Source organism: Oncorhynchus mykiss, chromosome 5, assembly GCF_057628025.1.
Source record: "Oncorhynchus mykiss isolate SJ-2025 chromosome 5, ASM5762802v1, whole genome shotgun sequence".
NCBI classification, from domain to species: Eukaryota; Metazoa; Chordata; class Actinopteri; order Salmoniformes; family Salmonidae; genus Oncorhynchus; species Oncorhynchus mykiss.
In genome coordinates, this window is record NC_143026.1 from 87895373 (window position 1) to 87919595 (window position 24223).

A 24223-nucleotide genomic window follows, 5' to 3' on the forward strand; every position below is an offset into this window, starting at 1 on the left:
TTGACATTCCAGTTAGGTTCTGACTAAAAATACTTGAATCAGTTATAGAACCAACCACCAACCAAGAATTCAAAAAAAGGGACAAACACCTAATTGAGACTCTGCATGCAGAATTATGAAAAAATATCTTCAGTGTACAATGTAAAACACCAAATAATGCAGTCAGAGCAGAACTAGGCTGATACCCGCTAATTAACAAAATCCAGAAAAAAGCTGTTAAAATCTACAACCACCTAAAATGAAGTGATTCCCAAACCCTCCATAACAAAGCCATCACCTACAGAGAGATGAACCTGGAAAAGAGTCCCACATAAACTCCCATATCTATTGGGTGAAATACCACAGTGTGCCATCACAGCAGCAAGACTTGTGACCTGTTGCCACAAGAAAAGGGAAACCAGTGAAGAACAAACAGCATTGTAAATAAATCCCATATTTATGTTTATTTATTTCCCTTTTGTACTTTAATTATTTGCACATCATTACAACACTGTATATAGCCGTAATATGTCATTTGAAATGTCTCTATTCCTTTGGAACTTGTGAGTGTAATGTTTACTGTTCATTTTTGTATTGTTTATTTCACTTTTGTGTAGTATCTATTTCACTTGCTTTGGCAACGTAAACCTATGTTCCCCATACCAATAAAGCCCTTTGAATTGAATTGAATTGAGAGAAAGCGACAGAGCGAGAGAGAGAAAGAGAGAGAGGAGTAGGATCTCCAAATTGGAGGTGGGGGAAGCAGAATAAGACAGGAGATGAAAAGAGAGACATGGGAGTGAGAGAGGGAGAGAAAGATATAGACAGAGAGAGGAGAGAGAGATAGGAGAGAAGGGGATCTGGTCCTCGTTAAAACCCCTCTCTCTCTTATCCTGCCATGCGAGGCGGGTGGGGTTGGTGAAGGGATGGAAGGGAAGAGTGGGGAAAAAAGCACTCATATTTTTGTAATTGCTTTTTTCAGCGCTGAGAGAAATGTTCTGCTCTAGTTGAGAGGGAAAAAGCTTTGGGAAAGTTAAACAGGTCTGACAGTGGTATTAATCTTTTTTTAACAGCAGACAACACTGTACTATAAACACAGGCTTAGACGCCGGGCTTTTGGTCTGTACAGGAGATAGATGCTTGTAGGAAGGGTGCTCACCACGTTTCATATATTCATACACACCAACCAAGGCTGTATACATCAACCCTCTTAATAGGAACATCTCAGACCAGAAATGTGGTCGCTTTACATTTAACTGATGCTCTGTTGATAAGGTAAAACCTATGGCTACAGTTTCACACAATATTCATTTGGGTCAATTTCATGAATGAGGCTTGTTCTCTGAGGCCTTTGTGGTTATATTTACAGCATTCCTAAACATCAGGAAGACAGAATGAAAGAATGAACATACTATTTCTCTTGTTTTCTCTCCATGTCTCCTACCCCTCCCTCTCTCTACCCGATGTTCTTTGGGTTCTAGTCTCCACTCTTTCAGCCTTACTTGTGGAGACCAGACAACCTTCTATTAAGTATTAAGTATTTTACAGGTATTTCACTACACCCGCAATAACATCTGCTAAACATGTGTATGTGTCAAATAACATTTGATTTGAAGTGTACGATCTCTGTCTGTTTAGAGTTAAATCTTGGATCTCTCAGTCCTAATCTGAGGTGAATACTGCGACCCAAGGCCATGATCAAAGAGCATACACAACCAAGTGTTAATGACACTCACCATCTTCCATTCCCCACTAACACTGTTTTTTTCTTCTGTTTTTTCTCTCCCCCTCTCTCTCCTGCTCTCTTTTACTGAAGAAGGAGGGTGGTTGGTGTAAGAACGCTGCTCCAGAAGGAGCTAATTTTGGAAAACAGAGCCATTTTTCCCCCTCGTGTGTTTGTTCTGGCCTGTGAAAACATCTCTGAAGAGAGGGAGCTAGGGAGGGAGGGAACTAGGGAGGGAGGAGAGAGGTGTGAGGCCAGGCGCCCGTGGCCGCCAACATGACTGACAACCAGTCGCTGCCACAACGGGCGTCATTGTCCCCCTCCCCCCCTTCCTATACCTCATCCCAAGGATTGTGTTACCGCAGATTCCAGGTGGTCCCTGTAAAGGAACTCACGTAAAAGACTAAGCAGAGAAAACATTAAGCAGTTATTAAAAGCTGTGAATGAACAGCTCTAACGCCATGTTACATGGTACAGGTAGACAGGCAGGCAGACAGGCAGACAGGCAGGCAGGCAGGCAGGCAGGCAGGCAGGCAGGCAGGCAGGCAGGCAGGCAGGCAGGCAGGCAGACAGGCAGGCAGGCAGGCAGGCAGGCAGGCAGGCAGGCAGGCAGGCAGGCAGGCAGAGAGGCTGGCGGGTAGACAGACAGACAGACAGACAGGCAGGCAGGCAGGCAGGCAGGCAGGCAGGCAGGGCTCACAGAGCAGATGAGGGTCAAACGGGACATGGACAGGAAGGAGAAAGGAGTTCAGCGTGTTTTAACTGTCCCCCTGATACATGGACCTGTACAGGCGTGGCTAATTGACCAGGGGTTCTCAAAGTGGGGTCCGAGGTACTGCAGGGGGTCCGCGGCCAGATCTCAAAATATATACAAAATAAATGAAAAAAATAAAAACATAATTTACATAAAACATGTTTTATGAATATTACTAACAACAGATTAAACTAATTTTGGCCAAGGGATCCGTAGAATAAGTTTAGAGGGTACAATAGAATACAATGCAATGTAATAATATTAAAGGAGCTATATGTAATATTTTTGCATTTTAATTTCAGACATTGTCCATAATATATCTACAGTAATAGTGGAATGATAGTGTTTCACATTATATATATATTGTCATGTTGTCTTGTCTCTGTCCTTTCCCTTCACCCTGTCTCCCTCTGCTGGTCGTGTTAGGTTACCTTTTCTCCCCCGCTTTCCCCCAGCTGTCCCTTGTCTCCTCTAACTACCCATTCACCCCGTTCCCCACCTGTTCCCTTTTTTCCCGCTGATTAGGTCCCTATATCTCTCTCTGTTTCTGCTCCTGTCCTTGTCGGATTCTTGTTTGTTTGTGTTTCATGCCTGAGCCAGACTATCGTCATGTTTGCTGTAACCTTGTCCTGTCCTGTCGGAATCTGCCGGTCTATCTGAGCCTACCTATGTTTGGTTATTAAAGAAGCTCTGTTTAAGTTAGTTCGCTTTTGGGTCCTCATTCACTCACCATAACAGAAGAATCCGACCAAGAATGGACCCAGCGACTTCGGATCCTCTCCACTCAGCCGTCGAGATCCAGGGAGCGATGCTAGGCAGACACAAGCAGGAATTGTCTGCTGCTCGACATGCCGTTGAGACCCTGGCCACCCAAGTCTCCAACCTCACAGAACAGGTTCACCATCTCCGCCTCGATCCACCGGCCACTTCCAGGGCTTTCGAATCTCCGGAGCCCAGAATCAATAACCCGCCGTGTTACTCTGGGGAGCCCACTGAATGCCGCTCGTTCCTCACCCAGTGTGATATTGTGTTTTCTCTCCAGCCCAACACTTACTCCAGGAGCACTGCTCGTGTCGCCTACGTCATATCTCTCCTTATTGGACGGGCTCGTGAGTGGGGCACGGCAATCTGGGAGGCAAGGGCTGAGTGTACTAACCAGTATCAAGACTTTAAGGAGGAGATGATACGGGTTTTTGATCGATCTGTTTTTGGGGAGGAGGCTTCCAGGGCCCTGTCTTCCCTATGTCAAGGCAATCGATCCATAACAGACTACTCTATTGAGTTTCGCACTCTTGCTGTCTCCAGTGGCTGGAACGAGCCGGCCTTGCTCGCTCGTCTTCTGGAGGGTTTCCGCGCAGAGGTAAAGGATGAGATTCTCTCCCGGGAGGTTCCTTCCAGCGTGGATTCCTTGATTGAACTCGCTATTCGCATTGAGCGACGGGTTGATCTTCGTCACCGAGCTCGTGGAAAGGAGCTCGCGCTCTCCGTCGCCTCCCTCTCCGCATCACTACCATCTTCCTCTGCCGGCTCGGGTGCTGAGCCCATGCAGCTGGGAGGTATCCGCATCTCGACTGAGGAGAGGGAACGGAGAATCACCAACCGCCTCTGTCTCTATTGCGGTTCCGCTGGTCATTTTGTCACTTCATGTCCAGTAAAAGGCCAGAGCTCGTCAGTAAGCGGAGGGCTACTGGTGAGCGCTACTACTCCTGTCTCTCCTTCAAGATCCTGCACTACCTTGTCGGTCCATCTACGCTGGACCGGTTCGTCAGCTTCCTGCAGTGCCTTAATAGACTCTGGGGCGGAGGGCTGTTTTATGGACGAGACCTGGGCTCGGGAACATGACATTCCTCTCAGACAGTTAAAGGAGCCCACGGCCTTGTTCGCCCTGGATGGTAGTCCTCTCCCCAGGATTCAGCGTGAGACGCTACCTTTAACCCTCACTGTTTCTGGTAATCATAGTGAAACCATTTCTTTTTTAATTTTTCGTTCACCTTTTACACCTGTTGTTTTGGGCCATCCCTGGCTAGTTTGTCATAATCCTTCCATTAATTGGTCTAGTAATTCTATCCTCTCCTGGAACGTCTCTTGTCATGTGAAATGTTTAATGTCTGCTATCCCTCCTGTTTCCTCTGTCTCTTCTTCACAGGAGGAGCCTGGTGATTTGACAGGGGTGCCGGAGGAATATCACGATCTGCGCACGGTGTTCAGTCGGTCCAGGGCCACCTCTCTTCCTCCACACCGGTCGTATGATTGTAGTATTGATCTCCTTCCGGGAACCACCCCCCCCCGGGGTAGACTATACTCTCTGTCGGCTCCCGAACGTAAGGCTCTCGAAGATTATTTGTCTGTAGCTCTTGACGCCGGTACCATAGTCCCCTCCTCCTCTCCCGCCGGAGCGGGGTTTTTTTTTGTCAAGAAGAAGGACGGGTCTCTGCGCCCCTGCATAGATTATCGAGGGCTGAATGACATAACAGTGAAGAATCGTTATCCGCTTCCTCTTATGTCTTCAGCCTTCGAGATCCTGCAGGGAGCCAGGTTTTTCACTAAGTTGGACCTTCGTAACGCTTACCATCTCGTGCGCATCAGGGAGGGGGACGAGTGGAAGACGGCGTTTAACACTCCGTTAGGGCACTTTGAATACCGGGTTCTTCCTTTCGGCCTCGCTAACGCTCCAGCTGTCTTTCAGGCATTAGTCAATGATGTCCTGAGAGACATGCTGAACATCTTTGTTTTCGTTTACCTTGACGATATCCTGATTTTTTCACCGTCACTCCAGATTCATGTTCAGCACGTTCGACGTGTCCTCCAGCGCCTTTTAGAGAATTGTCTTTTTGTGAAGGCTGAGAAGTGCACTTTTCATGCCTCCTCCGTCACATTTCTCGGTTCTGTTATTTCCGCTGAAGGCATTAAGATGGATCCCGCTAAGGTCCAAGCTGTCATTGATTGGCCCGTCCCTAAGTCACGCGTCGAGCTGCAGCGCTTTCTCGGCTTCGCGAACTTCTATCGTCGTTTCATCCGTAATTTCGGTCAGGTGGCAGCTCCTCTCACAGCCCTTACTTCTGTCAAGACGTGCTTTAAGTGGTCCGTTTCCGCCCAGGGAGCTTTTGATCTCCTCAAGAATCGTTTTACATCCGCTCCTATCCTTGTTACACCTGACGTCTCTAGACAGTTCGTTGTCGAGGTTGACGCGTCAGAGGTGGGAGTGGGAGCCATCCTTTCTCAGCGCTCCCTCTCTGACGACAAGGTCCACCCATGCGCGTATTTTTCTCATCGCCTGTCGCCGTCGGAACGTAACTATGATGTGGGTAACCGCGAACTGCTCGCCATCCGGTTAGCCCTAGGCGAATGGCGACAGTGGTTGGAGGGGGCGACCGTTCCTTTTGTCGTTTGGACTGACCATAGGAACCTTGAGTACATCCGTTCTGCCAAACGACTTAATGCGCGTCAGGCGCGTTGGGCGCTGTTTTTCGCTCGTTTCGAGTTCGTGATTTCTTATCGTCCGGGCTCTAAGAACACCAAGCCTGATGCTTTGTCTCGTCTCTTCAGTTCTTCAGTAGCCTCCACTGACCCCGAGGGGATTCTCCCTGAGGGGCGTGTTGTCGGGTTGACTGTCTGGGGAATTGAGAGGCAGGTAAAGCAAGCACTCACTCAAACTCCGTCGCCGCGCGCTTGTCCTAGGAACCTTCTTTTCGTTCCCGTTCCTACTCGTCTGGCCGTTCTTCAGTGGGCTCACTCTGCCAAGTTAGCCGGCCACCCTGGCGTTCGGGGTACGCTTGCTTCCATTCGCCAGCGTTTCTGGTGGCCCACCCGGGAGCATGACACGCGTCGTTTCGTGGCTGCTTGTTCGGTCTGCGCGCAGACTAAGTCCGGTAACTCTCCTCCTGCCGGCCGTCTCAGGCCGCTTCCTATTCCCTCTCGACCGTGGTCTCACATCGCCTTAGATTTTGTCACCGGACTGCCTTCGTCAGCGGGGAAGACTGTTATTCTTACGGTTGTCGATAGGTTCTCTAAGGCGGCTCATTTCATTCCCCTTGCTAAGCTTCCTTCTGCTAAAGAGACGGCACAAATCATCATCGAGAATGTTTTCAGAATTCATGGCCTTCCGTCAGACGTCGTTTCGGACAGAGGTCCGCAATTCACGTCTCAATTTTGGAGGGAGTTTTGCCGTTTGATTGGGGCTTCCGTCAGTCTCTCTTCCGGCTTTCACCCCCAGTCTAACGGTCAAGCAGAACGGGCCAATCAGACTATTGGTCGCATCTTACGCAGTCTTTCTTTTCGCAACCCTGCGTCTTGGTCAGAACAGCTCCCCTGGGCAGAATACGCCCACAACTCGCTTCCTTCGTCTGCGACCGGGCTATCTCCTTTTCAGAGTAGCCTCGGGTACCAGCCTCCGTTGTTCTCATCTCAGTTCGCCGAGTCCAGCGTCCCCTCCGCTCAGGCTTTTGTCCAACGTTGCGAGCGCACCTGGAAGAGGGTCAGGTCTGCACTTTGCCGTTATAGGGCGCAGACTGTGAGAGCTGCTAATAAGCGTAGAACTAAGAGCCCTAGGTATTGTCGCGGTCAGAGAGTTTGGCTCTCCACTCAGAACCTTCCCCTTAAGACGGCTTCTCGCAAGTTGACCCCGCGGTTCATTGGTCCATTCCGTATCTCTCAGGTCATTAATCCTGTCGCAGTGCGACTTCTTCTTCCGCGATATCTTCGTCGCGTCCACCCGGTCTTCCATGTCTCCTGTGTTAAGCCCGTTCTTCGCGCCCCCGCTCGTCTCCCCCCCCCCCCCCCCATCCTTGTCGAGGGCGCACCTATCTACAGGGTCCGTAAGATCTTGGACATGCGTCCTCGGGGCCGTGGTCATCAGTACCTAGTTGACTGGGAGGGGTACGGTCCTGAGGAGAGGAGTTGGGTTCCCTCTCGGGACGTGCTGGACCGTGCGCTGATTGATGATTTCCTCCGTGGCCGCCAGGTTTCCTCCTCGAGTGCGCCAGGAGGCGCTCGGTGAGTGGGGGGGTACTGTCATGTTGTCTTGTCTCTGTCCTTTCCCTTCACCCTGTCTCCCTCTGCTGGTCGTGTTAGGTTACCTTTTCTCCCCCGCTTTCCCCCAGCTGTCCCTTGTCTCCTCTAACTACCCATTCACCCCGTTCCCCACCTGTTCCCTTTTTTCCCGCTGATTAGGTCCCTATATCTCTCTCTGTTTCTGCTCCTGTCCTTGTCGGATTCTTGTTTGTTTGTGTTTCATGCCTGAGCCAGACTATCGTCATGTTTGCTGTAACCTTGTCCTGTCCTGTCGGAATCTGCCGGTCTATCTGAGCCTACCTATGTTTGGTTATTAAAGAAGCTCTGTTTAAGTTAGTTCGCTTTTGGGTCCTCATTCACTCACCATAACATATATACTTTTTATTGGGCACACACAAAATTCGAATGAGATTTGCTGTCCCCAGTCAATTTGACAACAAGAGATTTGCTGTCCCCAGTCAATTTGACAACAAGATATTTTCTGGCCCCAGTCAATTTGACAACAAGAGATTTGCTGGCCCCAGTTATGAAAAACTATCATTCCACTGTTACTGTAGGTATATTTACAATTAATGTTCTTAAGCCAGGGCAACATGGGCCTGGGAGGATCACGGGGAAATTGGTATTCACACTACTCCACCAATTATACATTTTTTAACTCAATACTTCTTGTATTCCCCTTAAAATATATATTTTTTAAACATAAATGCCCTGTAATTTAAGATTTAGAACTGAAATGTTTTCTCTCTGCCTTATCGCAAAATATGTAGAATTGCAGGAAATTAGCTTGAAAACTGCAACATATTTGCTCCGAAAAGGTTGCTAAATGTTTTCCATCCCAGGGCCCAAAACGTATTTTTATTTTTTATTTATTTATCCGTTATTTTACCAGGTAAGTTGACTGAGAACACGTTCTCATTTGCAGCAACGACCTGGGGAATAGTTACAGGGGAGAGGAGGGGGATTAATGAGCCAATTGTAAACTGGGGATTATTAGGTGACCATGATGGTTTGAGGGCCAGATTGGGAATTTAGCCAGGACACCTGGGTTAACACCCCTACTCTTACGATAAGTGCCATGGGATCTTTAATGACCTCAGAGAGTCAGGACACCCGTTTAACGTCCCATCCGAAAGACGGCACCCTACACAGGGCAGTGTCCCCAATCGCTGCCTTGGGGCACTTAGTTTGTCTGGACTGCCAAAATCATAGTAAAACTCCATTTATGTCACTCAAATTCTGTTCTGATTATGAAGGGGTCCCCAGCCCCCAAAAGTTTGAGAAGCCCTGTCCTAAGCCATCCAACAGCACAGTGTTGACCCCAGGGTGTGTGTATGTGTTGACCCTCAGGATTCCATGTTTGGATGTTCGCCCATCTAATTACCATAACATTGACAGCAGGACTAAAATGTTCCAGCCCCTGTCTGTCTCTCCTGTATTCCTTATCCCCTCTCTCTTTCTTGACTTTCTCTCCATCTGTTTGTATCACTGATTCTTTAGCTCACTCTCACCCCTCACTTCCTTTAACTGTCTCACCCCTCACTTCCTCTATCACACACCCCTCCTTCTCTCCATGACATGTCCAGCTGTGGCTGAGCTGATGTCAGGTCTGGTCTGATCAAAGCCACAGCGTAATGTACACAGGGACGGCTGGCCACTGGGCTGTGGGCTGAAGTGCTGTGGGCTCTGGGTCTGTCTGTGGCTGGCCTACTTGACATATCCAGGCCAGGGCATAAATATGACATACATTAGTGTCCACCATCTAAACCCCACCAGACCAGCATATGCATACAGAAAAACCACTAGGCAAAGACCAAGTACACCCATCAGGGACCACTAAAAACCTACAGGGAGAAAACCAAACCGCAAACCCTATGGGAAAACTGTACATCTTTCCCTGACCACAAAAGCAACAACTAGGAGCCTCAGTCAGTCTTACTCGAGCTAAACCAGGTGCTTCTCTACCCAGTCCACCTCCACAACCATGACTGACATTTTGACACATCAGTAGAAAATACCAAAACAACCTCAGAGGCCGTCACATGCCACATGCCAACATTAGCTGACCCCATCTCCCTAATGTAGGTCTGCCCTGCCGCCCCTCTGACAGCTAATCAGCTGACAATGACACTAATGACGACCAACAGGGCTCATCCCCGGCCCCTGGCCCCAGTCAAAAGAGGCCCTGTGCTGTGTGATTTAATGAAAGGCCATAATGACTGTGTTTAAACCAAATGAGTCCAGCTTTATCCTGCAATGCCGCCTGGGCCGACCAGCTGATTGTAGCCTATGCACAGAGGCAGGTCCTGGTGCTGTGGACTTCAATCAATATTAACATGCTCTGGTGCGTGGCCAGAGGGGAGAGTTGGCTGAGTCTCAGAGAGAGGCTGTGAGGGAGAAAATACACTTCACATCACTCCTGAGAGGTCATCTAGAGAAAGACAGCACAATATGGGAAGAAAGTTTTGCAGGATATTTCAGCAACACGTAAATAAAAACAAATTGTATGGCAGAAATAAACTCAGCAAAAAAATAAACGTCCTCTCACTGTCAACTGCGTTTATTTTCAGCAAATGTAACATGTGTAAATATTTGTATGAACGACGTTGTTGCCGGTGATGTCTGGTGAGGACCGGCCTTACAACAAGCCTACAAGCCCTCAGTCCAGCCTCTCTCAGCCTATTGCGGGCAGTCTGAAGACTGATGGAGGGATTGTGCGTTCCTGGTGTAACTCGGGCAGTTGTTGTTGCAATCCTGTACCTGTCCCGCAGGAGTGATGTTCGGATGTACCAATCCTGTGCAGGTGTTGTTACATGTGGTCTGCCATTGCGAGGACAATCAGCTGTCCGTCCTGTCTCCCTGTAGCGCTGTCTTAGGCGTCTCACAGTACGGACATTGCAATTTTTTGCCTTGGCCACATCAGCAGTCCTTCTGCCTCCTTGCAGCATGTAAAGCACGTTCACGCAGATGAGCAGGGACCCTGGGCATCTTTCTTTTGGTGTTTTTCAGAGTCAGTAGAAATACCTCTTTAGTGTCCTAAGTTTTCATAACTGTGACCTTAATTGCCTTAATTGGATTTTTAATAATTCACTTTGAAAGACAGGGTCCTGAAAAAGTGACGTTTCTTTTTATGCTGAGTTTAGTTGTGTGAGACCATGTACTGTAAGTGTGTATGCGTATGTCTTTCTGTGTGTGTGTCGCTCTGTGTGTGTGTGTGTGTGTGTGTGTGTGTGTGTGTGTGTGTGTGTGTGTCTGTGTCTGTGTCTGTGGTTGTGGCTGTGTGAATTTCCCCATCATGCCAACCTGTTTGATGTTCCAATATACCCTGCCTTTTCCATGGAATATGGCTCACTGCCTTGACATTGTACGTTTGTGTGTGTGTGGAATATGGCTTGCTGCCTTGATGTTGTCATTGAGGAAAAATCCCCTTCCTTGGAACCAAAGAGATTGAAACTCTATAGAAAACAACATGCACATTTCTCCTATACAACTTCAGAGAGCTCTAAAGCAAACATCGATAATTCGATTTACTCTGTATACATGTATGTTTGCCAGTTAATAAACCATTGAGTAAATACACTCTCACTCCATATCCACATCACAGGACAGTCTACAGGAGAACGTGTTGAAATGAGGACACAAAGATAGTTCAGAGGGTCCTAACACAGACTAGTGAACCAGGAGGAAAGTACACCATGGAAAGGGAGGATGAGGAGGGAGAGAGGATGAGCAGGAGGAGGGAGAGGAGGAGCAGGAGGAGTAGAGAGAAGAGGATGAGAGAGAGAGAGAGGAGGAGGAGGAGCAGGAGGAGGGAGAGTCCAGTATAGTACAGTACAGTAGAGTACAGTACAGTACAGTAGAGATTAGATCTGGTGATAAGATGCCTGTTTTCATTCTACTGTACCCTGAGCTGTTTCTACTCCACCTCTCTCTATTTACACTCAATCTATCTGACACAAGAGTCACACATCTACTTGAAGCAGCATCATCTTTAGAGGTTTGAGAAGAGTTCACACTAAGGGAACCTGATATGTCAATGATTCAGAGAAAAATCGGCAAGCTTTCCTCTGTCAAGCTCTGAAGTCCAAAAGAAGTCCATGTGGCTGACGTGAAAGCCTTGGCCAGCCATCATGGAAACACTTTTCCTTTCACGACTATTAACTCATCACATTATTTAACAACCTTTCCCCACGTTCTATCACATTAATGATTAGCTATCATCTCATTCATGTCTTCAGAGGTTTCTATCTTTCTTCCCCTCTCTATCTGTTTGTAACAGGAGCCAGTGTTGGGTTGTGGTTAGTAAAAAAAAAAAATGGATGGACAGAATTGTTTTAACTTACGGATAGGGCCTCCCTGGCATTGGTGTAGGGAGTGGATCTGGAAAAGAAGACAGGGTGGATTTAAACAACAGGGGTAACAATTGTTACCAGACGTCTTCTCCATAGCTGCTAGAGCCATGCAGCCTAGCTCTGGCCCCAACCACATGTTACCAGACGTCTTCTCCATAGCTGCTAGAGCCATGCAGCCTAGCTCTGGCCCCAACCACATGTTACCAGACGTCTTCTCCATAGCTGCTAGAGCCATGCAGCCTAGCTCTGGCCCCAACCACATGTTACCAGACGTCTTCTCCATAGCTGCTAGAGCCATGCAGCCTAGCTCTGGCCCCAACCACATGTTACCAGACGTCTTCTCCATAGCTGCTAGAGCCATGCAGCCTACCTCTGGCTAAACCACATGTTACCAGACGTCTTCCTCATAGCTGCTAGAGCCATGCGGCCAAGCTCTGGCTAAACCACATGTTACCAGACGTCTTCTCCATAGCTGCTTGAGCCATGCAGCTTAGCTCTGGCCCCAACCACATGTTACCAGACGTCTTCTCCATAGCTGCTAGAGCCATGCAGCCTACCTCTGGCTAAACCACATGTTACCAGACGTCTTCCCCATAGCTGCTAGAGCCATGCGGCCAAGCTCTGGCTAAACCACGTTACCAGACGTCTTCCCCATAGCTGCTAGAGCCATGTGGCCTTGCTCTGGCCCCAACCACATGCAGATCTACACTAAGCTCATGCTATCAAAGCAGACAGTCAACTCTGACCTCTCTCCTAACTACTTTGAACATGCGTTGATTAGATAGACCAGACAGACAGCTTTAGATAATCACTCTAAATGCGTGAAATTGATTGGTTTGATTGATGGCATTAATAGCTGCTTCATTGGGGAATTCTAAACACTTCATAATAACAGTCTCAAAGCCTCGTTCTACTAGTCTTACCAAACTTGACGAAGAGTACTCCTGTGGTGGAGACGATGCCGTAGCTGTTAGTGGCCACACACTGGAAGTAGCCTGTGTCTGTAGTGTCCAGGTTACGGATGCGGAGGCGGGAGCCATAGGGCGTTGGTCGGTAGGAGATCCGACGAGGCTCCTGGACCACGGGGGCGTCGTTCTTCAGCCAGCGCACCGTGGGAGTGGGGTTACCGGACACACGACACAGCAGCTCTGCTGTCTGGCCCAGAGACGTGGTGATGTTGTTCATAGGAGCCTCCAGACGCAAGAAGAGAGCTGGGATGTGAGGGGGTGGGAGAGAGAGAATAAGATATGGACATTTTAATGGGAGCATTTAACGGGAGGGAAAGAGAGGGAGTGAGAGGGTGGAGAAAGAGAAAGATAGAGGGAAAATTAGATGTAGACATCAGTCTTTAATGGCTCTTGCTTTTTACATAAACCAATACGAAAGTAGGTCTATTAAACGGAGGACAGGGCCAGTCATCTCTTGGCAATGATTAGAACAAAGATAGACAAAGAGACAGGGAGAGGTAGAGAGATAATAGAGAGAAACATTTCAAATATATTCATCACAGTAACTACATTGGAATTATTTATGTGAGTGGACATCCAACTCTAGATCAGGACTATATAAATAACATAATGTGGTCTATAAAAATATATTAAAGGATATACACTGAGTGTACAAAACATTAGGAACACCTGCTCTTTCCATGACATTACTGACCAGGTGAATTCAGGTGAAAGTTATGATTCCTTATTGATGGCACTTGTTAAATCCACTTCAATCAGTGTAGATGAAGGGGAGGAGACAGGTTGAAGAAGCCTTGAGACATGGATTGTGTCTGTGTGCCATTCAGAGGGTGAATGGACAAGACAACATACTGAAGTGTCTTTGAACGGGGTATGGTAGCTGTGTTTTTGACACCTTCTAGAGTCCATGCATGGACTCTAGAAGGTGTCAAAAGCGTTCCACAGGGATGCTGGCCCATGTTGACTCCAAATGCTTCCCACAATTGTCCAGTTGGCTGGATGTCATTTGGGTGGTAGACCATTCTTGATACACAAGAGAAACTGAATTGAGTCTGTTCTGAAGGCAAAGGGGGAAGGAAGGGGGGATGACGACTCAATGGTAGGAAGGTGTTCTTAATGTTTTGTACATTCAGTGTATAAGTCCCATAACAATAATAGATGAAGATATTCCTTGGGGTCAGAACAGTACAACATATTTATATAGGCATAGAGTACGAGAAGTGGGTGTTTATCCAGTAACCTTTACTAAGTACAGTGCACATCCTGAGACAAATCAGATCAACAGAGAACTGTTATGATGTGTAATCATTCAATTTATATGAAAGGATTAAGCAATAAACACATCCACTAATGGAATGGCCAGCTGAAAAGATGAATTATTATTTCTAAAAGTTCTAAGAGCTCAATCTGACTGTACTGAGAAGACATCCAAGGCTTTTACCACAACCTTGAGTTCAGTCATCTGGACCCTCCTCAAACAAGGTTTCAACTCTCCCACATCTCTATGGTTTAACTCCCCCTGAAGTTATTTTTCCATCTCTAAATAACACTTCTCATAAATGACTCTAATCTGTGTGTGTGTGTGTGTGTGTGTGTGTGTGTGTGTGTGTGTGTGTGTGTGTGTGTGTGTGTGTGTGTGTGTGTGTGTGTGTGTGTGTGCAATAAACTCACTCCAACTGCCGGGTTGGAATCCTTCACAAGATATTTTGTGGTTGCCGCTGTGGTCACAAATGATCAGCCGTTTCACCATGGCTATGTGTTCATGTCTGTGTTCATGTCTGTGTGTTCATGTCTGTGTGTTCATGTCTCTGTGTTCATGTCTCTGTGTTCATGTCTGTGTGTTCATGTCTGTGTGTTCATGTCTGTGTGTTCATGTCTGTGTCTTCATGTCTGTGTGTTCATGTCTGTGTCTTCATGTCTGTGTGTTCATGTCTGTGTATTCATGTCTGTGTCTTCATGTCTGTGTGTTCATGTCTGTGTTCATGTCTGTGTTCATGTCTGTGTGTTCATGTCTGTGTGTTCATGTCTGTGTGTTCATGTCTGTGTGTTCATGTCTGTGTCTTCATGTCTGTGTGTTCATGTCTGTGTGTTCACGTCTGTGTGTTCACATCTGTGTGTTCACGTCTGTGTGTTCACGTCTGTGTGTTCACGTCTGTGTGTTCACGTCTGTGTGTTCACGTCTATGTGTTGCCAGAGGGGTTTTCAGGAGCACTAAAGTCATATAAAACCTTGGAACTTCCCTCTCCTCTCCAGAAGTTGCCTGGTCTTACTGGTGGGTCAACATGAACAGGACAGTCCAACATTCTGCAGCATGATACACAGCAAAACACTGGACCTGTTTGTGGGTGTTTAGCAAGGTTATTATAGTTTTGTGTTTATAAATTCGTTTTTATTTCTATTCATTTTTGTTTGTTTTATAAATTCTGTTTAGTTTCTGTTAGTTTTCAGACCTAATTTAATAGTTTTTATTTAGATTAAGTTGTATAAATATATTTAATTTTCAAATTTATATTATTTTGTTTCAGTTTTAGATTTATGGGCTAGGTTTCCATCCAATTGTGATGGATTTTTATGCAAATATTCTAAAATCAGCATAAATAAATACATGATGAGGTATGGATAAGATCCTTTTGATAATTGGCAACAATCATCGATCATCATGTCTCCCGCATTCAAATAATACCCTTGATATTTATCAGATATTTGCATGAAGCACATCACTGTGCACTTAACCACCATAAGTTATGAAGTTATTAAATAAATTATGACATTCATCATAACTTATTTAATCTGTCAAAAAAATCTTCATGTCTTTCCATGTCATGTTGGTACAACGGAACATATCGTCGGGTGACTCCAAGCTTACTTCAACGTGATGGTTATTTTTGTGCATAACATTTGTGCATAAATACATTTCCACCGAAATTGTCGCATAACCTATTTCACAGACCAAAACTTTATCCACAATTATACAGCGTATTTTGTTTTGTCGACGTTGGGAAATTTTACAGGCAAATTTGCTGTTTCCATCAGGCCTGTTGTTTTGTTATGCGTCATAATTAATCCGCATGAAATGGTTGGATGGAAAGACTATGAGCCATTTGTGTTCTCTAGTTTTTTGTGATGCCACTTCTTGCAACTTGGGGCAGTAATACATAAGGTGATGGGTCAGGTTATAGGTTAGGTTTAAATGATTAAGTCAGTCTGAATGTGACTTGGACGGTGGAGAAGTGGGGATACTCTAATGCCTGGTGAAGGAACGCCGCCGTGTTTGAAAAATTCTGTTCTATATTAAAAATAAATAATAATAATGGTCTAGTTGCCCTTTAATTCAATTGCGGATGGAACAAGAGACCTGGCTAGCGGTGTTTCTGTAGGCTACTGTACAATAGGCCTACAGAGTACATGTGATTGATACAAATCATCTTTATAGCATTGTGTCAGGTAGGCCTACTGTGCAGTCAACATTTAATTGGGAAGATTTTTTGAGGAAAGCCTTTCGAAATTTTCATTCAAACAGCGCATGATGACTGAATTTTTCAACACCTGGTTTGCATACCCATTGTTGCCTTAGTTAGCATTTAATGGTAGATATCATCAGTTGAAACGTCTTTCCTACGTAAACTACCCGCTACTGATATCATTCATCTGTGAGCTGCTCCAAGCAACAACAAAGCTGAGAGCTATGTGCTCTTTCTGCCTGACAGATGATATTCTGCTGAGACTAGGTGTGTAGGGCACGTGAATATATTTCACGTGTTTAGCGATTGTGTAGACTACTTTGTGTCTGGTTTCTCTATTGTACTACATAATTGATAAATCGTATACCTACACTACACTACTTTGATATGCATCAGTGGGGGGTTAAGAAGTGAGCACACACAAAGCCCACATGGGTTTCCGGCGTGTACCTGCGTGTACCCTCCACTACACCACTGAACTTCGATTTGAAAGGAATAGCACCGAGACTGGTAGAAGGAAACTCTCTCTCACCCATGTTCACATTATTCCAATGATTTTTAACTTTAGTAGTGCATGTAAGAAGAATCACGTTAGCTACCTAAATGTTTTTTCCACTGTTTGCTAGTGATAGCTAGTGTTAGTGATGCAGTATGCTTGGTCCACACAGACTCAGAGTGCCTATGGGAACTAAACTAGCTCCTTGCTAGGGACTCCCAGTGATGGAACACATTCCTGGCTCTGCTAGATTCCATAACTCAACAGAACAGACACACAACTCCAAAAGAAAAAATATTAATATCTGTGTGTGTTTGCATGTGTGTCTGTGTCTATTTGTATAATACAGATATACTGTACCAATACATTTTGGGCTTCTATGAAGTATGTAGTGTGTAGGCCTATATTATTTTCAGTGTGTGAAACTGAGTGTTCCATGTGTTCTATGTGGTCACATGACAGGAAGTCTCAGTGACCCAGGGGTGCAGAGCAGAGCTAGCTGATTTCTGTCCAACTACACACCTCAGAAAGCACTTCCTGCTCTGTGCTCTGTGCAGTATTGGCTATAGGCATCAAGGTCAACCTTTTCAACAGGGAAGGAAAACACCAGACTGCTCTCTATTTCTCAGTCTCCCTCCCTCTCCCTCTCTCCCCATCTCTCATAACAATGTATTACAAATGCTGTGATGACGAATGCTGCATTTAACAAATGCTGTAATGCTTATGGCTGCAGCGGTCATGAAATTGTGTCACCAGGTGATTGTCAAGCAAATAACTGCCGGTCTCATGGTAATTGACCGTTAATGAACATAAACACATTTAGCATCTCCTGGCTTCTACACTGATGCAGACCATTGGAACATCTACATTTGAAAAAAGTATAATAAATCCATGTAATATAGCCTACACCTTCACAATAAATCCATTATTTATTTTAGACAGGTCTAAAGAAACACGATATGAAGAAAATCTAGTCTATTTCAGTAGAACAATAGTCTGAGTTGTCCTTATGTTATGCCCTGATCTGGCTATGCCATATGGTTGTGTGCTACACTAGTTAATTGAACAGATATGCTTAGAGTTCCAAGGCATTATATTACAGTATATTATAGAAAGGATATATTTTCCAAAAGAGGAGGGAGTCCGCACATACCGCCCCTATTCTGTGTTGAGCGGTTAACAAAGAAACAGGTACTCCTATATGCTTAATGCTTAATAATTCCCTTCTCCCGGCTGCATGTCGAAGCACCTCTCACATGGCTCTCTGTCACCTGATCGGATCTTTCTCACAGGATACAAGTGAAGACAGACACATCGGGGACGCAACTGAGCACGTTGTTATCCAATTCCGAGGCGCATATTGAAGATATTGGAAGAGCTGTCCACATTTACTTTTCGTCAGCCAACAAGATGAGTAGCTCTAATGAACAGCAAAATGAACTCAGAATTCTTGACCGCAGATCAGCAGTTCCAAACGCTGCCAGAGACCAGGAATTCCACATGGAACACTAAATTAGAAGGGTGGGCCAAGGGGTGGGGAAAGTCTGTAAAGCCCACAGGGAGAGGAGCAAACAGGTATAGAAAACAGACACATAGTTGCTAAAGCTACAAAAGTCCAGAAACATATGTCTCTGAATCTTTGAGGCAGGGGTACATTCGGTCCTCCACGTCACCCGCCTCCTCCATTCTATTACGGTGGGGTATAGTCGCTGAGTCATTTCACGGAGCACGCTTCTTCACAAAACTGGATCTCAGGAGCACGTATAACTTGGTGCGCATCAGGGAAGGAGATGAGTGGAAGACAGCGTTTAGTACCACATCCTGCCATTATGAGTACCTCGTCATTCCGTATGGGTTGAAGAATGCCCCAGCAGTCTTCCAATCCTTTGTAGACAAGATTCTCCGGGACCTGCATGGGCAGGGTGTGGTGGCGTATATCGATGACATCTTGATATATTCCGCCACACGCGCCGTGCATGTGTCTCTGGTGCGCAGAGTACTATACCTATACGTCAAGGCGTATTCTCCCAACAGGCCGTCTCCTTCCTGGGTTATCGCATTTCCACTTCAGGGTTGGTGATGGAGTGTGACCGCATTGCAGCCGTGCGCCGCTGGCCGACTCCCACCACGGTAAAGGAGGTGCAGTGGTTTTTAGGTTCTGCCAATTACTACCGGAGGTTTATCCGGGGTTTTGGGCAGGTGGCTGCTCCCATTACCTCACTGCTGAAGGGGGGGCCGGTGGGTCTACGGTGGTCGGTTGAGGCGGACAGAGCATTTTGTCGTTTGAAGACTCTGTTTACCGAGGCTCCCGTGTTGGCTCATCTGGATCCCTCTTTGGCATTCATGGTGGAGGTGGACGCATCCGAGGCTGGGATTGGAGCAGTGCTCTCACAGCGCTCGGGCGCGCCACTCAAGCTCCACCCCTGCTCTTTCTTTTCGAAGAAGCTCAGCCCGGCAGAGCGAAACTATGACGTGGGGGACCGAGAGTTGCTGGCTGATGTAAAAGCCCTGAAAGTGTGGAGTCATTGGCTCCATTGGAGGGGGGTACTGTCACGACTGTGGTGGCTCCTCTCCCTGATCGGGCGGTGCTCAGCGGTCTTTGTGCGGGATTGTTTTCTGTGGTGACGTTATTTAGGGGTGCATTTCTGCACCACAGGGTTTCTTTTCTCTCGGAAGTTGTGCCGTTTTGGTATTAAGTTTAGTAGTAGAGGTTTCTCCTCCGTGTGTGTTACGCTTTATTCCCTGTGTGTGTGGCAATCTCGTTTTGGGCGTGTTTTAGTCCCATGATGTAGTTGTGTTGGGACTGCTCTTTAAACTTTTGCCACTGGGATTTCCTTGCTCTCCTGCTCCTGATTCCTGCACCTCCCTCCGTTAGGAGGCATCGTAACAGTAGCATTAGCCTTCCACAAGCTTCCCACAGTAAGTTGGGTGAATTTTGGCCCATTCCTCCTGACAGAGCTGCTGTAACTGAGTCAGGTTTGTAGGCCTCCTTGCTCGTCCACGCTCTTTCAGTTCTGCCCACAAATATTCTATTGGATTGAAGTCAGGGCTTTGTGATGGCCACTCCAATAGCTTGACTTTGTTGTCCTTAAGCCATTTTGCCACAACTTTGGAAGTATGCTTGGGGTCATTGTCCATTTGGAAGACCCATTTGCGACCAAGCTTTAACTTCCTGACTGATGTCTTGAGATGTTGCTTCAATATATCCACATAATTTTCCTCCCTCATGATGCCATCTATTTTGTGAAGTGCACCAGTCCATCCTGCAGCAAAGCACCCACACAACATGATGCTGCCACCCCCGTGCTTCACGGTCGGGATGGTGTTCTTCGGCTTGCAAGCCTCCCACTTTTTCCTCCAAACATAACAATGGTCATTATGGCCAAACAGTTCTATTTTTGTTTCATCAGACCAGAGTATATTTCTTCAAAAAGTACGATCTTTGTCCCCATGTGCAGTTGCAAACCGTAGTCTGGCTTTTTTATGGCGGTTTTGGAGCAAACGCTTCTTCCTTGTTGAGTGGCCTTTCAGGTAATGTCGACATAGAACTCGTTTTACTGTGGATATAGATACTTTTGTACCTGTTTCCTCCAGCATCTTCACAAGGTCCTTTGCTGTTGTTCTGGGATTGATTTGCACTTTTCGTACCAAAGTATGTTCATCTCTAGGAGACAGAACACGTCTCCTTCCTGAGCAGTATGACGGCTGCGTGGTCCCATGGTGTTTATACTTACGTACTATTGTTTGTACAGATGAACGTGGTACCTTCAGGCGTTTGGAAATTGCTCCCAAGGATGAACCAGACTTGTGGAGGGCTAATGTTTTTTCTGAGGTCTTGGTTGATTTCTTTAGATTTTTCCTTGATGTCAAGCAAAGAGGCACTGAGTTTGAAGGTAGGCCTTGAAATACATCCACAGGTACACCTCCAATTGACTCAAATCATGTCAATTATTGTCACGCCCTGACCTTAAAGAGCCTTTTTGTGTCTCTATTTGGTTTGGTCAGGGTGTGATTTTGTATTTCTATATTTTGGCCGGTTATGGTTCTCAATAAGGGACAGCTGTCTATCGTTGTCTCTGATTGGGAACCATACTTAGGTAGCCCTTTTTCCCTCCTTTCTTTGTGGGAAGTTGACTTTGTTTAGGGCACATAGCCTTTAGCTTCACGGTTTGTTTTGTAGTGTTTATTGTTTTTGTCGGCGTCATATAAATAAAGAATATGTACGCTCACGACGCTGCATCTTGGTCCTCCTCCTTCAACAGCCGTGACAATTATCCTATCAGAAGCTTCTAAAGCCATGACATCATTTTCTGGAATTTTCCAAGCTGTTTCAAGGCACACTCAACTTAGTGTATGTAAACTTCTGACCCACTGGAATTGTGATACAGTGAAATAATCTGTCTGTAAACAATTGTTGGAAAATTACTTGTGTCATGCACAAAGTAGATGTCCTAACCAACTTGCCAAAACTATAGTTTGTTAACAAGATTGTGAATGTATGAGTGTGTGTCAGGGTCAGATTCTTCTAGGGCTGAGTGATATGGCCAAAATATCATATCACAATATTTGTATCATTTTTATCATTTCTAAACAGGAAGGCCATGCTGACTGATAGGAGTGTTTATAAACAGGAGAGCCATGCTGACTGATAGTAGTGTTTATAAACAGGAGGGCCATGCTGACCGATAGTAGTGTTTATAAACAGGAGGGCCATGCTGACCGATAGGAGTGTTTATAAACAGGAGGGCCATGCTGACTGATAGGAGTGTTTATAAACAGGAGAGCCATGCTGACCGATAGTAGTGTTTATAAACAGGAGGGCCATGCTGACTGATAGTAGTGTTTATAAACAGGAGGGCCATGCTGACTGATAGGAGTGTTTATAAACAGGAGGGCCATGCTGACTGATAGTAGTGTTTATAAAGAGGAGGGCCATGCTGACTGATAGGAGTGTTTATAAACAGGAGAGCCATGCTGACTGATAGTAGTGTTTATAAACAGGAGGGCCGTGCTGACAGATAGGAGTGTTTATAAACAGGAGAGCCATGCTGACCGATAGTAGTGTTTATAAACAGGAGGGCCATGCTGACTGATAGTAGTGTTTATAAACAGGAGGGCCATGCTGACTGATAGGAGTGTTTATAAACAGGAGAGCCATGCTGACCGATAGTAGTGTTTATAAACAGGAGGGCCATGCTGACTGATAGTAGTGTTTATAAACAGGAGGGCCATGCTGACCGATAGGAGTGTTTATAAACAGGAGGGCTGTGCTAACCGATAGGAGTGTTTATAAACAGGAGGGCTGTGCTGACCGATAGGAGTGTTTATAAACAGGAGGGCCGTGCTGACCGATAGGAGTGTTTATAAACAGGAGAGCCGTGCTGACCGATAGTAGTGTTTATAAACAGGAGGGCCGTGCTGACTGATAGTAGTGTTTATAAACAGGAGAGCCGTGCTGACCGATAGTAGTGTTTATAAACAGGAGGGCCATGCTGACCGATAGGAGTGTTTATAAACAGGAGGGCCGTGCTGACCGATAGGAGTGTTTATAAACAGGAGAGCCGTGCTGACCGATAGGAGTGTTTATAAACAGGAGGGCCATGCTGATAGTAGTGTTTATAAACAGGAGGGCCATGCTGACCGATAAGAGTGTTTATAAACAGGAGGGCCATGCTGACCGATAGGAGTGTTTATAAACAGGAGAGCCATGCTGACCGATAGGAGTGTTTATAAACAGGAGGGCCATGCTGACTGATAGTAGTGTTTATAAACAGGAGGGCCATGCTGATAGTAGTGTTTATAAACAGGAGGGCCATGCTGACCGATAGGAGTGTTTATAAACAGGAGGGCCATGCTGACCGATAGGAGTGTTTATAAACAGGAGAGCCATGCTGACCGATAGGAGTGTTTATAAACAGGAGGGCCATGCTGACCGATAGGAGTGTTTATAAACAGGAGGGTTGTACTGACAGTAATAATCAGGAGGGCTGTTTTGACAGTTATAATCAGGAGGGTTGTACTGACAGTTATAATCAGGAGGGTTGTACTGACAGTAATAATCAGGAGGGTTGTACTGACAGTTATAATCAGGAGGGTTGTACTGACAGTAATAATCAGGAGGGTTGCAATAACAGTAATAATCAGGAGGGTTGTAATAACAGTAATAATCAGGAGGGTTGTACTGACAGTAATAATCAGGAGGGTTGCAATGACAGTAATAATCAGGAGGGTTGTACTGACAGTTATAATCAGGAGGGTTGTACTGACAGTTATAATCAAGAGGGTTGTACTGACAGTAATAATCAGGAGGGTTGTACTGACAGTTATAATCAGGAGGGTTGTACTGACAGTAATAATCAGGAGGGTTGTACTGACAGTAATAATCAGGAGGGTTGTACTGACAGTAATAATCAGGAGGGTTGTAATGACAGTAATAATCAGGAGGGTTGTACTGACAGTAATAATCAGGAGGGTTGTACTGACAGTAATAATCAGGAGGGTTGTACTGACAGTAATAATCAGGAGGGTTGTAATAACAGTAATAATCAGGAGGGTTGTAATGACAGTAATAATCAGGAGGGTTGTAATAACAGTAATAATCAGGAGGGTTGTAATGACATTAATAATCAGGAGGGTTGTACTGACAGTAATAATCAGGAGGGTTGTAATAACAGTAATAATCAGGAGGGTTGTAATAACAGTTATAATCAGGAGGGTTGTAATGACAGTAATAATCAGGAGGGTTGTAATGACAGTAATAATCAGGAGGGTTGTACTGACAGTTATAATCAGGAGGGTTGTAATGACAGTAATAATCAGGAGGGTTGTAATAACAGTAATAATCAGGAGGGTTGTAATAACAGTAATAATCAGGAGGGTTGTAATAACAGTAATAATCAGGAGGGTTGTAATGACAGTAATAATCAGGAGGGTTGTACTGACAGTGATAATCAGGAGGGTTGTACTGACAGTTATAATCAGGAGGGTTGCACTCACAGTTATAATCAGGAGGGTTGTACTGACAGTAATAATCAGGAGGGTTGTACTGACAGTTATAATCAGGAGGGTTGTACTGACAGTAATAATCAGGAGGGTTGTAATGACAGTAATAATCAGGAGGGTTGTACTGACAGTAATAATCAGGAGGGTTGTAATGACAGTAATAATCAGGAGGGTTGTACTGACAGTAATAATCAGGAGGGTTGTACTGACAGTGATAATCAGGAGGGTTGTAATGACAGTAATAATCAGGAGGGTTGTAATAACAGTAATAATCAGGAGGGTTGTAATGACAGTAATAATCAGGAGGGTTGTACTGACAGTAATAATCAGGAGGGTTGTACTGACAGTGATAATCAGGAGGGTTGTAATGACAGTAATAATCAGGAGGGTTGTAATGACAGTGATAATCAGGAGGGTTGTACTGACAGTAATAATCAGGAGGGTTGTAATAACAGTAATAATCAGGAGGGTTGTACAG

At 45.7% G+C, this 24223-nt stretch overlaps 1 protein-coding gene across 1 annotated transcript in view; it reads right to left on the reverse strand.

Moving 5' to 3' along the window:
* Positions 1 to 24223, reverse strand: part of ror1 (receptor tyrosine kinase-like orphan receptor 1) — a 288092-nt gene that overhangs the window by 93158 nt on the left and 170711 nt on the right. Inside the window, exons 3-4 of the mRNA XM_036978628.2 lie at positions 12742 to 13029; positions 11810 to 11846 (exon numbers count right to left, since the gene is read on the reverse strand). Of these exons, the coding sequence (XP_036834523.2) occupies positions 11810 to 11846; positions 12742 to 13029 (325 nt within the window). The remainder of the gene's footprint in view (positions 1 to 11809; positions 11847 to 12741; positions 13030 to 24223) is intronic.